Source organism: Sceloporus undulatus, chromosome 1 (genome assembly GCF_019175285.1).
Source record: "Sceloporus undulatus isolate JIND9_A2432 ecotype Alabama chromosome 1, SceUnd_v1.1, whole genome shotgun sequence".
NCBI lineage: Eukaryota > Metazoa > Chordata > Lepidosauria > Squamata > Phrynosomatidae > Sceloporus > Sceloporus undulatus.
The window spans coordinates 86,715,142-86,729,539 of NC_056522.1; the positions used below are offsets into that span (position 1 = coordinate 86,715,142).

At 41.1% G+C, this 14,398-nt stretch overlaps 1 protein-coding gene across 3 annotated transcripts in view; it reads right to left on the reverse strand.

Annotated features, from left to right (window-relative positions):
* LOC121921925 (SAM and SH3 domain-containing protein 1-like) overlaps positions 1-14,398 on the reverse strand; it is an 802,782-nt gene that overhangs the window by 42,525 nt on the left and 745,859 nt on the right. For all 3 annotated transcript variants that reach the window (XM_042450669.1, XM_042450687.1, XM_042450677.1), the window contains exon 9: positions 8,803-8,935. In XM_042450669.1, the coding sequence (XP_042306603.1) occupies positions 8,803-8,935 (133 nt within the window). The remainder of the gene's footprint in view (positions 1-8,802; positions 8,936-14,398) is intronic.

Genomic DNA, 14,398 nt, shown 5'->3' on the forward strand with positions numbered 1-14,398 from the left:
TGGAGTGAAGATGCAGCCTGAGTTGGGTCCAAGACACACTGCAGAAATAATCCAGTTTGAGACTGCTTTAACTGCCCTGGCTCAGTGCTAGGGAACCCTGGGAAGTGTAGTTTTGTGAGACATTGAGCCTTCTTTATCAAAAAGAGCTCTGGTGCCACAACAAACTACAATTCCCAGGATTCCCTAGCACTGAGCCAGGAGAGTTAAAGCGGTCACAAACTGGATTATTTCTGCAGTGTTTTGGACCTTCGTTATTAAAAATGCTCAAGGTCCAATCCATACTGCAGAAATAATCCAGTTTGAAACCACTTTAACTGCCCTGGCTCAGTGCTAGGGAACCCTGGGAATTGTAGTTTTGTGAGAAAGAGCTCTGGTGCCACAATGAACTACAATTCCCATGCATCTGAGGAAATACGCTTAAGTCTAGGAAAGCTCATGCTGCCAACTTTTTTTTCAGTGAGACTCAAAGGTGCTACAAGATCTATCTCTCTATCATCATCATCATCATTATTATTATTATCATTATTAAATCCAAATGCAGCTGAAGAAGTGGAACTTAAACTGGTAATCATTCTCTGGGGCTGTGATATGGAAGCGTGGAGGCAATTCCCTTCTCAAACCAGGGAATCCTGGGAATTGTAGTTTGTTGTGACATGTTGAGACACTGCTTTTACCGGCAGCCAGGGCTCCAAATTCTGGGCTTGATGATTTGTTGTGCCCAGAATCCCATCATCGCAGGGAGCCTTGCAGTTAGAAGCAGTGCCAAACTGGATTATTTCTGCAGTATGGATGGCAATGGAAAAGGGAACGAAAAGAGAGCCACAAAACAAAATTCTGGGAAGACAGGGCAGGGATGCCAACTTACCAGGTGCTCTGCTCATGCTCAGGGGCATATTTAATCACTAACACACACACACACACACACACACACACACACACACACACACACACTCAGGGACATCACATTCACATCACACAACCCAAATGGTCCACCTCACAGTACAACAACAACCCTGAGAGGTAGGCTTGGGGCACTCTGCCCAAGCTCAGGAATTCAGAAATTCAAATGTCACTCTCAGGCACACACAGAAGTCCACAACATCAAGCCATGATACCATGATCAAGTATTGCCTTTGTGTGCCTTAACACTTATTTCTTACTTGGAAATCCAAGGCAATTGGGATTAAGCCAGCCAAGATCCCCCACTCTCTGCCTCTCTCCAGCACTGCAGCCACTTTGCTTTGCCCCTGGAGCCTGAGAATGCCTGAAAGGGGGGGGGGGGGGATCCCTGTCCCCTCTCTGATTGGCTGAAACATTTCCCCCAAAAGTTGGGGGTGGGTGGGGTTGCTCCCTCCCGGCTCTCAGAGGGAGTCATTAGAGAGAGAGAGAGAGAGAGAGAGAGAGAGAGAGAGTTTTCTCCAGCCCTCTTGGCTGAAAACTGTTACACTCCAAAGGGTTTTGGTTGCTCTGCAGGCAGCCTTCTCAGGCTGGAGCTGAAAGGGCCAAAGTTGCCGAAAAGGCACTGAAATAGAGCAAGGCGCGAAAATCACACGAAAAGCTCTGAAAAGTCCCCGTTTTCGCGTGAAAGTCGCGAAATTGGCAGCACTGCTTCTTAACAGTAAGAGTGGTTTCGCAAAGGAATCAAGTGCCTAGGAAACTGGTGGGGCGCTCCCTTCTCTGGATATCTTCAAAATGAGGCAGGACAGCAACCTGCTGGGGGCAGAGCCGGCTCATCCATATAGGCGAACTAGGCAGCTGCCTAGGGTGCTAAACTGCAGGGGGTGCCAGAGAGAGAGAAAGAGAGAGAGTGGGTGCCGGAGCCAGAGGATCATAGAATCAGGCAAGCAGAGCAACCAGCAGCCCTGCCAGGCTCCGAGTAGCAGGAAGAGAGAGCTGCTTGCTGAGGCTGAAAGGGGGGAAGAAGTTTGCTGTGCTCTGCAACTCCTGGGCTGCATCCACACTGGAGAATTAACCTGGTTTGGCACTGCTTTAACTCTTTCTGGCTCAAGGCCATGGAATTCTGGGAGTTGGAGTTTGTTGTGGAGTGCAGAGTGCCTCCCTTCTCCCTCCTTCCTTCCTTTCCTCTATCTTCTTTCCTTCCCTCTTCTTTCCTTCCTTCTCTCCTTTTCCTTCCTTCCCTCTTCCTTTCCTCCTGTCTCTCCTCCTTCCTTCTTTCCTACCTTCCCCTTCCTTCCTTCCTTCCCTCCCTCCCTCCCTCTTTCTTTCCTTTTGTCCCTTCCTTCCTTCCTTCCTTCCTTCCTTCCTTCCTTCCTTCCTTCCTTCCTCTCTCCCTTGCCAAGAGAGAGACTTATTCAGGAAAGGCTTGCCATGGCCTTCCTCTGAGGCTGAGAGAGTGTGACTCCCCCAAAGCCACCCAGTGGGTTTCCATGGCCCCATCCCTCCGATTACTCCTTCTGCTTCCCAGATTTTGACCCTATTCCTTCCCTATCCAGCCACTTTTGCCTACCTTTCCACTCACTTACCCTTTTCTCTGATTCCTAGACCCCCTTGTTGTTGTTTGTTGCTGTGTGTCCTCAATTCCTTTCTGCCTCCTGACCAGTGACCACTCTCTCATGTCTTTCTTGGCAAGGTTTGTTCAGAGGAGGCTCACCATGGCCTTCCTCTGAGGCTGAGAGAGTGTGATGCCCCCACCCAGTGGGCTTCCATAGCCGAGCTGGGATTTGAACCCAGAGTCGTAGTCCAATGCTCAAACAACTAGGCCACACTGGCTCCAACAATCCACTTTAAAAGCTTGGTCTTCTTCCCAGATGTCTTCACTGCAAAGAAAGGCACCACAAAATGGAAGACATTCAAGAAAAAGGGAGGACAGGACTCAAAAAAAGCTCAAAACACTCCTAGAAATGTAAATGCATGCTTCTTAGTCATGCTCAAAATGGAGGATGTTTTAGAAAACCTCCTGGACAAAAGGTTGGAATGGAGGACAAGTCTTGGAAGAGGAGGAGATCTGCCCTGCCCTGAGGCGAACCTACCATGGGGTTTTCTTGGCAATATGAGTTCAGAGAAGCTTTGCCATGGCCTTCCTCTGAGGCTGAGAGAGTGTGGCTTGCCCACTCTTGGTGGTGTTACTGTTGTTGTTGTTATTATTATTATTATAGTTTATTTCTAAAGCGCTGTAAATGGTGTCCCTATTATGTGTCTTTTCTTTCTTGCCCTGAAGCCATCCCCATTCCTGTTTCATAGGCTGCATCTACACTGCAGAAATAATGTGATTTCACACCGCTTTAATTGCCCTGGCTCCATCCTATGGAATCCTGAGATTTGGATTTTTGGAGGAGAATTCACCTTCTCAGTCAGAGAGCAGTGGAGCCACAACAAACTACAAATCCCAGGGCTCCATAGCATGGAACCAGCAGGATAACAAGATGTCCTCTTTTTCCGGGGTATATCTTACATTTCAGTCTTCTGTCCAGGAGGAATTCCAAAAATGTCCTCCCTTTTGAGCATCACTAAAACACATGGATTTATATTTATATGAGGAGTTTCAGCTTTTACTTAATTATGTCCTCCATTTTACTTGAAAGACCTACATTTTGCAGTGCCTTGTCCTCCTTTGCAGTTAGGACAGCCGGTCACTGTGGGAGCCAAGGGCAGCTAATGTGGTGTCAAACTGCATTAATTCTTCAGTGTGGCAGCAGCCCTGGTCCTCTCACCTGGTGACCCGACTGGTTTTCTTCTCTTTCTTGTGACATCCTTTTCTGCCCCTTGGGTGAAGATTTTTAGTTTTTAGGCATCATAGATGGACCCCTATTACCCCACAAATTCATGGGGATGGGATCCAGATTTTTCCACAACATTAGAATAAGCAATGCTTCCAGCTTGCAAAAGGAGTATGTATGCATTAGTGTTCATTCCAAATATCTCAGCAATAAAAAAATCTTTAACCTGTAAAAACCTAATTGGCCTTTTGACTAATTCTCAATATTGTTAGGAGAGATTGGAACCTAAGTTTTATGTCATGTTTAGCTTTAACAAATGAAACAGCGGATATCAAGGGGTGAAAATAATTATGACGGGCGACAGGGGTGCCAAAATATTTCTCGCCTAGGGTGGTAAAATACCTAGAGTCGGCCCTGGCTGGGGGTGCTCTAACTGGAAATCCTGCACTGAGCAGGGAGCTGGATTTGATGGCCCATGAGGCCCTTCTAATTTTATGATCTGATTATTCATCAAGTTAAAAAAAGAGAAGAAAATGTTCTGATCCCTGTCTTATTAAAAAGATTATAGCTCAATTCTATATAAGGTTGTTCAAAATTAAGTTCTGATGAATTTAATTTTTGCAGTTTCTATCCCACTTTCCTGTATGGAGCCCAAAATGACTAATAATAATAATAATAATACAATATAGAAAATATAGAGAAAATATATAAACACTTATAAAAACTTGTTTTTTTTCTGTTTTTGTAAACTGGTTTGTTAATAAAATTTATTATAAAAATAGAACTAAAAAAACTTATAAAATGAGCAACATTAAGTTAAATTACAGTTAAGAGCATGTTTAAATAAGAATGTCTTTACCTCAAGAGAGAAGGCTAGGTAATAACCCAACAATCCAATCCCTAGGCATGATCACTGATAAGCCTCCTTTGTTCACAAACAAGCACTGGATAGCTCTGGGACAGAGAGAGGGGTCTCCTCAAAGATTTTGAGAGTTGGGCAATAACATGTAGTCCACAGGTAGCCCGTAAGTAACCATGCCCCAAGCTGTTTAGGTCCAGCCCATCGCTTCCTGGACACAACCCAGGACCAGTAAGTGGTAAAGTCTAATGTGGAAGTCACATGCTATAACTGTCCCCATTCAGTTAGTATGGTTGCAGCATTGTGAACTAGGTGAAATTTCACAACAGTTTTTAAATGCACATTGAGCATATTGCAGTAATCCAAATAAATTGTAATTAAAATACAGACTCTCACACCCCAATGTGACCTACACTGGCCATTGTAGCTGTATCAGCTTTAGTTATGTAAAAGCATTGTTTTCGATAACTGATATCTGGATATGCAAGTTCAAGTTGCATTTTGGCATTAAATCCTAACTACAAACTAGGGTCCTTCAAGAAGAGTGCAATGCTATTTAAGAGAGATTAAACTCAATTCCTCATTTGCTATTCTATTGATTACGTACTCCCAGATTACCCCCAGATATGGGAAAACATTGGCCAGTACAATTTTAATATTATTTCAGATTTGATATGAATACATAAAAATTATGTTTGTTCATCTAACATTATTTGCCTTTCATAGCAATAATTAGGAAGTATGGCAGAGTTCCTGATACATTGTATTTTCCATAAACACAGGCAAGGTTAAATTAGTATTCTTTTATTGTAGTCCTCCACTTATTTGACAGATTAGGGGCCAGAGCACTGTCAAAAAGTGCAAGTGTTGAAGTGCGGCATCCATATTACTGTATATTATATTACTAAATAAGCACAAGTAAATATGAATACCTGTATAGTGCTGTACTGTAAGCACACAATGACAATACCAAGGACTTCTACAATATATAGTACAGTGGGACCTTGTTATCTGCTGTGGCTTGGTTCCAGGATCCCCCATGAATAACAAAATGAATGGATGCTCAACTCCCATTAAATGCAATGGCAGACCAAAATGGTGTCCCTTATATAAATGGAAAATCAAGGTTTGCTATCAGGAATTCATACTTTTAAAAAATATTTTCAAGTCATGGATGCTTGAATCTGTGGATAAAAAAAACTGTGTATAAGGAGGGCTGACTGTACACAGAGTGAATAAAAAGATGAGATTTAGTTTTTTTTTAAAAGTGAGTGGTTGCAAAAGCATTGTGCAAACTGTCATCTTTTTGTTCAGTCTGTGTACTGCATACTGTAGAAGACGTTTGGGGTGCTGTTGTGTGCTTATAATAAGTGGTGTCACTAGGGGGATGCGGGTGGTGCGGACCGCACCAGGTGACACCCTAAGGGGGGGTGACACCACTGCTCCTCAAACACCTACTTTTGGGCAGAAATGGCTGTGGGATTCACCTGCTTCCTTTTAAAATGCTTTAAAAGATGGTGGGAGTGCGGTGAAGCTCAGTGGGAGGAGAAAGGAGAGGCCCCAGAATTTTTAAAAATTCAAATTTCAAAATTGTATTTTTTTGAAGTTTAATTTTTTTATTCTTTTTAAATTTTCTTTAAAAACATCACATATGAACCAAATCTTCACTAAATGCACATTTAGGTTGTGCATATGATATTGTAGTTGAAGGTATATTTTTAATTTTGCTAGTTGCTTATATCACAACTATTAGCATTATGCTTAGTGCTATATGGGAATTACGATTTGTGAGTAATATTAGTGCAAAAAAAAAAGCATTGCTAAGAATTCTCTATGGTGTGAAAAAGGAGGAGGCCAATGGGGTTGGTGATGACATCATGAGTTACCGCACTGGGTGACACCAACCCTAGGGATGTCCCTGCTTATAGTGTAGCACTCTACAGGTATTCATACTTATATTCATGCTTATATTAGTTGAAAAAAAGGACCACAAGTTGAGTAAATGGATTTTGGCAAGAATTTAATTTGGCAAGATTGTCAAAAAACAATCTGTTGAAAAGTGAGAGACTTCTGTACTTTGCCTTTGAAATTGGATGTGATTATATTTTGTTACAATACCAATAGCATGTAGAACACTTCCACTGCACCAATTAGTTTTAATTCAGTTCAAATGTAGCAACAAACCATGTGTACTGTTGAACGAGCAGTAGTAAGCTCCTTTTCCCCCATGTAGTATGAAGCAAACCCTAGTTCAGATTTGTCTCAAATGGGATCTTGGATTGTGATTTGACTGCATTCACACAAAGGAGAACACTAGTTACTTTGTTACAAACTAAAAACAGAAGCTTCTGACATCTTCCCCTGTGCATGAGTGGAGGGGATGAAGAAGTAAGTGAGGCACATGGCTGCTAATTCTTGGAACAAACCACAGTTTGTTGTTAACTCTGAATTGAGTCATGAACCATTCTGCAGATATGCCACCACACACATTTTGTCTGTGCAGTTTGAGCTCAAAGATCTGCAGATGTGTACTTGGCTGTCATCTCAGGCATCATACGTCAAGCAGGGAAATAAACAAAGCCACATCTGTGTCAGGACTTCTCCCTTTTGTAGTCTGCCCTTAACATTGTTATTTAAGTGTTGGGAGTATTTTTGTGTAAGTTTTACAAAGTATTTTTTTAAAATCGTTATAATGTTTGTTCTTACTTGGCTCATTTAAAATGTGACAAATACAACTGAACATATGATCCTCTGCACTTTCCTCTGAAGGGTTAAATCCAGTATTGCCTTGGAAGAAAATGTAGCATTCTTCCACTTCCACCTAACTGAAGTGCATGGGTTTTTTGACAAGACTCATCATTCCCTGGTGAAAGAGTAATCTGCAGAGTCTGAAGGGAGTGGTTCCAACCAGGCAGATGTTTCAGCATCTCAAGAGAAACCCACTGTCCTTCTAACCTATGGAGTAAACCCCCATTTGCATTTAATCTCACCACTCTTCATTCTCCACAGCCAGACAGCTCATTTAAGAGTCACATTTTAAAGCTCCAGAACTTGCACGAAAGAAGCATGAGTGAAATAAAGTGGCAGCAACTCCTATGTGTTCCAGAAAACCCTACAGGTTTACCAGAAAATATGATCCCATCTCCTGTTTCAGCCAACAAGCTGTTTCCCACAAATTCCTTGAGGCTATACTCAGTACCGCTTTTCATCATGGGGAAATCTACCCAATTCTAGGGAAATAACATCTTCATTGTCTCCATGGCAGAATCAGAATCAGCATTAATTTCTGATACATTCACTGTATTGAACCAAAAAACTGCACTTCATATGAGTAGTCTACTGACAAATAGAATCTCTGATGAATGTACTAGCATGCCAACTAATTCAACAGCCATGTTCTCAAAGTCTCCCATTCTCCTCCACTCTGTAAAACATAAAAAGATAACTGAGTTCTACCTATGAAACATACTTCCCCCCCTTTCTACTTGCACACCTAGAAAAACCATTTCAGAGCCAGAAGATCACTTAGAAGAGGTTGAATTGCAATAAGAGTTGGGGGAGGCTACAGTTGGGAAAAGGATAAAGTATGCATCCTTCCATATTCATTCGTTCATTTGTTAAGACTCATATGCTTTCTTTCCACTTGGTAATACACTCTACAACAATATTACAATATAAACCAAGTTTATAACTGTATGTTGTTGCGTGCTTTCAAGTTGTTTCTGACCTATGGTGATTTTAAAACAAACCTTTCATGTGGACTTCTTGGCAAGATTTGTTCAGAGAAAGTTTGTCATTACTTTCCTCTTAGGCTGAGACTGTGACTTGCCCAAGGTCACTCAGAGGGTTGCCATGGTTAAATGAGGATTTGAATCCTGGTCTCCCAGAGTCCCAGTCCAACATTCTAACCACTATTCCACACTGTCTCTATTTATAACATGAAACAATAACTAAAACCACAGCAAACAAGGACTTGATAAAAAGCCAATGGAAACAACAGAATCAATAAAATAGTGATCTACAAAGAAGTAATACAATTGGTTATGGTAGCACATAATACTAAGAGCTATTTGGATCTAATCCATTAATTTTACTGTAATGTACAGAGACATTTCATGCGACACAGATACCCCTATTAGTCAATTTACAGGCATTCTCTCACTTCTCATACAATTTTCTCATGCACATTTCAACATATAATCCTGCCCCTCATCTAGCACAGCTCCACAAACAGCAGCAGGCATTTTTTTCCCTTCAGTGTTTTACCTTCAGTATTGGTTTTTTTTATTTCTTCCACTCTAATTAATTTCTTTTTCACTCTGCGAGTCGAGTTGACCAACTTGTGCAATCGCTTAAACTTCACCGATTCATCCGATTCATCGTCTGACTGTTCTCTTGACTAGTAAAGAAACAAAAGGAAATGTTAATAAAAACCATTGTCCCCCAGCTCAGTCATTTTCTGGAATCAAGACAGGCTAGCCACATGCTTACAGTTCTCTGTTCTCTGTGACAAGACAAATCCTGTAACTTAGAACAATGATTCTCAAGTCCAGTATATTCATTCTCCCTCCCACCCTGTCCCACGCCCAAAGCCAACTATTTTGAAAAGAGCAGAACGTACCATTTTCACTTCTAAATTAGCACAAGGTAAGTCAGGCACCCAAATGCATTCCAGCCCTCATCCTCCTGTCCACGCATGGTGCAACAGCAGCTATTTCCACGTTGCCTCTGAGATTATTTCAGGCAGAGCTTTTTCCTGAGAGTCTTTTAGCCATGCTAGTTAAGCTCCTGTGGTTTGGGTCAGGCACTGATCTTGTCTGGCCTGGTGGAACTTGACGTTTAAAAATTGGTTATAAACAGCTTCCCCAAACTGAGCTGAAACTCTATCATTGACTACTTTTTTCCAGACTTACAAGTAAATGAAAAACAGCAGCAGCAGCAAAAATGATATTGGGGGAGGAAGGGAAAAGGGAAAGGAAAGGAAAGGAAGGGAGAGGAAAGAAAAGTGGAGATCTCATCTACTCTGACTTATTTTATTAGCAACACAGAACCACTGAATGCTTGTCTCCTCCCCTGTCCCAAAGCTTCTTGTCCTGAAGATTCTCAAGACTGGCTGTTAATACAGACAGAGCATTTCTCTAGAACCGACCAGGGGAAAACTTTGACCTTTACAGGCATTCAGCATAGTCCATATTCCCCAGCATCCCATTTTGTCTCACATCTGATGCAGTATGTTCAGTTCCAGCTGTTTTCCCTCAAGTATCAAACATTACAGAGACCAAAAAAAATCCACTCTCTCCAGCAGCAGTGACACCACACACTGAAACAATCCATTCCTTGTGAACCAAATCAGAGCTCTCATTTTCAAGCCAGACCCCAATGCTACTTCCTCTGTTTTGCCCTGTTTAGAAGCTGTGTATGAGAGAGAGTTGGAGGGATGGGGGGTGGGTGGAGAGAGGGAAGAAAAAGTGGGGGCTGTCTCTGCTTTTACAGTACAGAACTGCCACTGTACACACAATGCATTCCAAAAAGGAAGGAGGGTCCAGCTGGAAATCTCCAAAGACCATATCCCTCACTTTTTGCTCCATACACAGCCCGAAGCAATTCATCACATTTTCAAGATCCAGCACAGAAATCTCAAGAGCAACTTCCTGTCAGTGAACTTCAGGTCATTTGAGTTTCCATGTTGGAATTCACCACTGTAATCTGGTCATATTTTAATCCTGACAAAATATGCTTTATCTAACAATGACGCCTCCAAAATCCATAAACGTCAAACTAGCTATCCAGACCACAGCAAGACATCAACTGGCATTCTGCGACCCTCTGTCTGGTTTTGTTTATAATGCAGACCAGGGTACTACTCTTTTTTAATGCTAAGCTTTTAAATCAAACCAAGACCCTGGAGATATAGCTCACATGAATGCTTGACATTCTGATAAAGAAGAGTGACTATTCTTTCCCCCGCCCCTTGGAGGCTGGACATTCAATCCAGCCTTTAAATAAGATGACTACATTGCTTCAGGAAATTATAAATTCAATCAGCTCTCATGAATGGTATTATAAAGCTAAACTCTAACATCACATCAAAAAACTATTCAGCCAAAGGCATAACATCTCAGATATATAGAGAGGACTGTTGATGGGAATGCACACACTCCTTCCTCATGAGAGAGAATATCCTTGACTAAAGTAATGTGTGAAGTGGTTCAGAGATTGGGGTAGCATTGGCAAACAGCATAGAGGCATATGACTTATGAGTTATTTTACACACACATTAATCAATTAATTTAGAAACAAAAAGAAAAAAGTTAAAATAAACTTACATAATAAAAAGAGATAAAGATAAATAAAAATGAAAAAGAAACACATACACACATAAAATCACTATCCTCATTCCTTCCCTCCTTCACCAATGAGTCATTATTTTTACACAAGAGTAATCCACCTAAGACTGAAACAAAGGAAGCATCCAATAAGCTATCTAGCTGCACACTAAATAGATATGAAGATTGGTAGGGCAGACATTTTAAGGAAAACCATGCTCAGATTCTGGGCTTAAAGAACCATGCCTAACTCAGGCTATTTTAGTCCCTCCCACTGTTCTCATGAGCACTATTTTTGGTGCCTGCCACCCTCCCAAAACACACATCTTGAGCAACAACCCTCTGCTCTTTTCTCCTCACTATGTGTCACTACGCCCCAATGCTGACCTCACCCAAGACAAGATTTGTCAGGGGATGCAGTACTAACTGTGGGTGGATGCCACAGAATGGCAGTGGTACACAGTGGTTAATTTATTTCAGTAAAATCTCTTCCACAGTCTGTGCCATGACAAAACACTCATAGTGGGCTCCTATCGTTTTGGGCTGGAACCTATCCTCTTGCTTCCCACTTTAATTTCCAAAAAATTTAGGGATTTGCACATTGTTTAACAGGGTCTCAAGTCCAAAGAAACAGCACTCACATGTACACCATTTTTATGGTGGATGTTTGAAATTAACTCCCTCTGTAACCTGCTCCTGGACATTCTGCTATCAGACATCAAGAACGAGTTCACCTTGGAGGCACAGGTTTCCCTGGATTCTGACATTGTCACCACACAGGGTGTTTTAAAGGAGTTAGTAAGGCTGTTTTACTTGGCTGGAATGTTCCCACAGCCAACAAGTGGGACAGGCGGGAAAGGCAGAGGCTCATTGAGAGGATAGCAACATCCTATGAGATCCTGGTCAGTCAAAGACAGATTTGGGAATAGGGATTCAGCCTATGTTTCATGGTGTTACACTCTCCCTGAAAACACAAGTTCACAGATTTGGGGTGCTCCTGGATTCACCTCTGAGCATGGACACACAGGTTTCAGCAGCTGCCAGGAGTGATTTTGCACAATTAAAGTTAGTGTGCTGAATATGCCTATTCCTGCAGAAGTTCGATCTAGCCACAGTGGTATATGTCTTGGTTACATCCTGTTTAGATTACTCTAGTGCACTCTGTGTGGGGCTGCCTTTGGAAAGTGCTCAGAAACTTCAGTTGGCACAAAGAGCTACAGTTAACTATGTCTGACTACAGTGAGTACACAACTTTCTTGATGAATTTTTAATTTGTAAACTGCTCTAACAATTTGTAAGCTGCTCTGATAGACTTTTGGCTGAAGAGCGGGGTATAAATAAATAAATAACGAAGCCCTATATGGCTTGGGTCCAGGTTATCTGAAGGGCCATATCTCCATTTATGAGTCCATTAGAGAACTGAGATAATTGGGGGGGGGGCGCTTTCTCTGTATCCCACTAGTCTCTCAGTTTTGTTTGGTGGAATGGCTTTATCATTGGTCTCCTTTTGACAGCAGTTTAAAATATTTCTGTGCTGTTAGGCTTTCACAAACAAACTAGAGCTGTGCATTTAATGCTGTGCAGTCCTGTTTTTAAACTTGGCATATAGGGGCCTAAGCATGACCAGCCCTGGTTAGTATTAGGATGAGAGACTGTCAATGAATATCAAGTGCTGTAGTTTATATTTCAGAGGAAGGAACTGGAAAAACCACTCTGAGGATACCTTGCTTAAGAAAACTTTATGAAATTCATGAGCTTGCTCTAAGTTGACAGGCGACATGAAGCTCTATATAGCATTTTAATGTCTTTTAATATTTGTAATATTTTGTGCTTTAAATTAATAAATTGTTTAATTGTTTTTAAATCTTATAATTATTTTTGTATTTTTAATAAATTGCATTTAATTATATCCCACTGGTCTATTTTAATATAATCTGTTCTTACTTCCCAATATGGGTTGCTCACATTTTTGTTTATGGGTGTCTAAGATGTACATACAGTGGACCCTTGTTATACGCTGGGGTTTGATTCCATGATCCTCCGTGGATAACAAAATCTGTGGATGCTCAAGTCCCATTAAATATAATGACATAGCAAAATACTGTCCCTTATAAAAAATTGAAAATCAAAGTTTGATATTTGAATTTTATACTTTTTTGGAACATTTTCAAATCGTGGATGCTTGAATCCATGTATAAAAAACCCGTGTATAAGAAGGACTGACTGTATAACTTTTTTGGGGCCTTATTTGTTGACTGTAAGAAAGGCTTGAGTCCCTTGAGTCCCATTAGGCTTGACTGAGGCTTCCATCCTTCCGAGGTTGCTAAAATGAGTACCCAGCTTGTTGGGGGCAATTAGCTTACAGTTGTAAACTACTTAAAGACTGCTTAGATAGTATGAAGTGGTATGTAAATAAAGCTGCTATTGCTATTATTGGGGAAAAGGTGGAATAAAGAAATCACCATCACCATCATCACATTTGGTTTAAGGAGGCACTAGAGCTCTCTGGCTAAATATTCCCCAAACGAGAAATCTCAGCACTCCATAGGATGTTGCCGAGATAGTTAAAGTGGAATCAAATCATAATAGTTGTGTAACTATGTGGTATGGAAATGAGATGAAATGTTCACCAAACCATCCATCCAGAACCTGCTTGTAATATGACATGTGTTGGTCTGGACTGAATGCTATATAGCTACAGACACACACATAGTGGAAAGGTCCTGGCAGAGGGCTCTTGAATTAGGGTAGGGAGATCATTCCCACAATTCTCTGAGCTTTCAAGAACAATAACTTTCTAGAACAGTAGCTAAAATCATTATAAGTAGGGTGCGGACCACCCATAATCCAAGGATAGGTGTGGAGGGAGGTTGTGCTACATGTGATAATCAGAAATCAGAATCAGTGGTCTTTTACTGAAGAAATACAATACACTGACCACTATAAAATGAGGACAAACACAGGCCTGCCCTTCTGTACTGAGGGGTAGAGACACTAATTTGTTTCATTACACATCTGAGACAATTAGCTTCATCTAAAAATTCTTACACACACACACACACACACAGAGAGAGAGAGAGAGAGAGAGTGTTAAAAATGCAGTGATGCTTTCGAGTGGGGAGACTTCACCATAAAACCAGATTTCAGAAGATACAGTTACTCATTAGCAATATACAGGCACTTTAAAAAAAATTAATGCTGTATTCTTGTCCCAAGAGAAAAGCATGCTAAGTTACCGAAGAGCACTAAATAGTGAATATAGCCTTTTCTCTCCTTAGATATAACTCTGAAGAATAACAAAACACTTAATCTATAATGGAAAGTAAATTAAGTGGTATTAACTATTAGTCTAGAGTTAATAAAACTGACAGAAAATCTTGTACCTTATCTGAATACTGTAGTTATCTAAATACCTTATGCTCTATTTTGCATTGGTCAGGCCCCACCTGGAATACTGTGTCCAGTTCTGGGCACCACAATTAAAAAAGGATGTCGAGAAACTGGAGCATGTCCAAAGGAGGGCAACTAAAATGGTG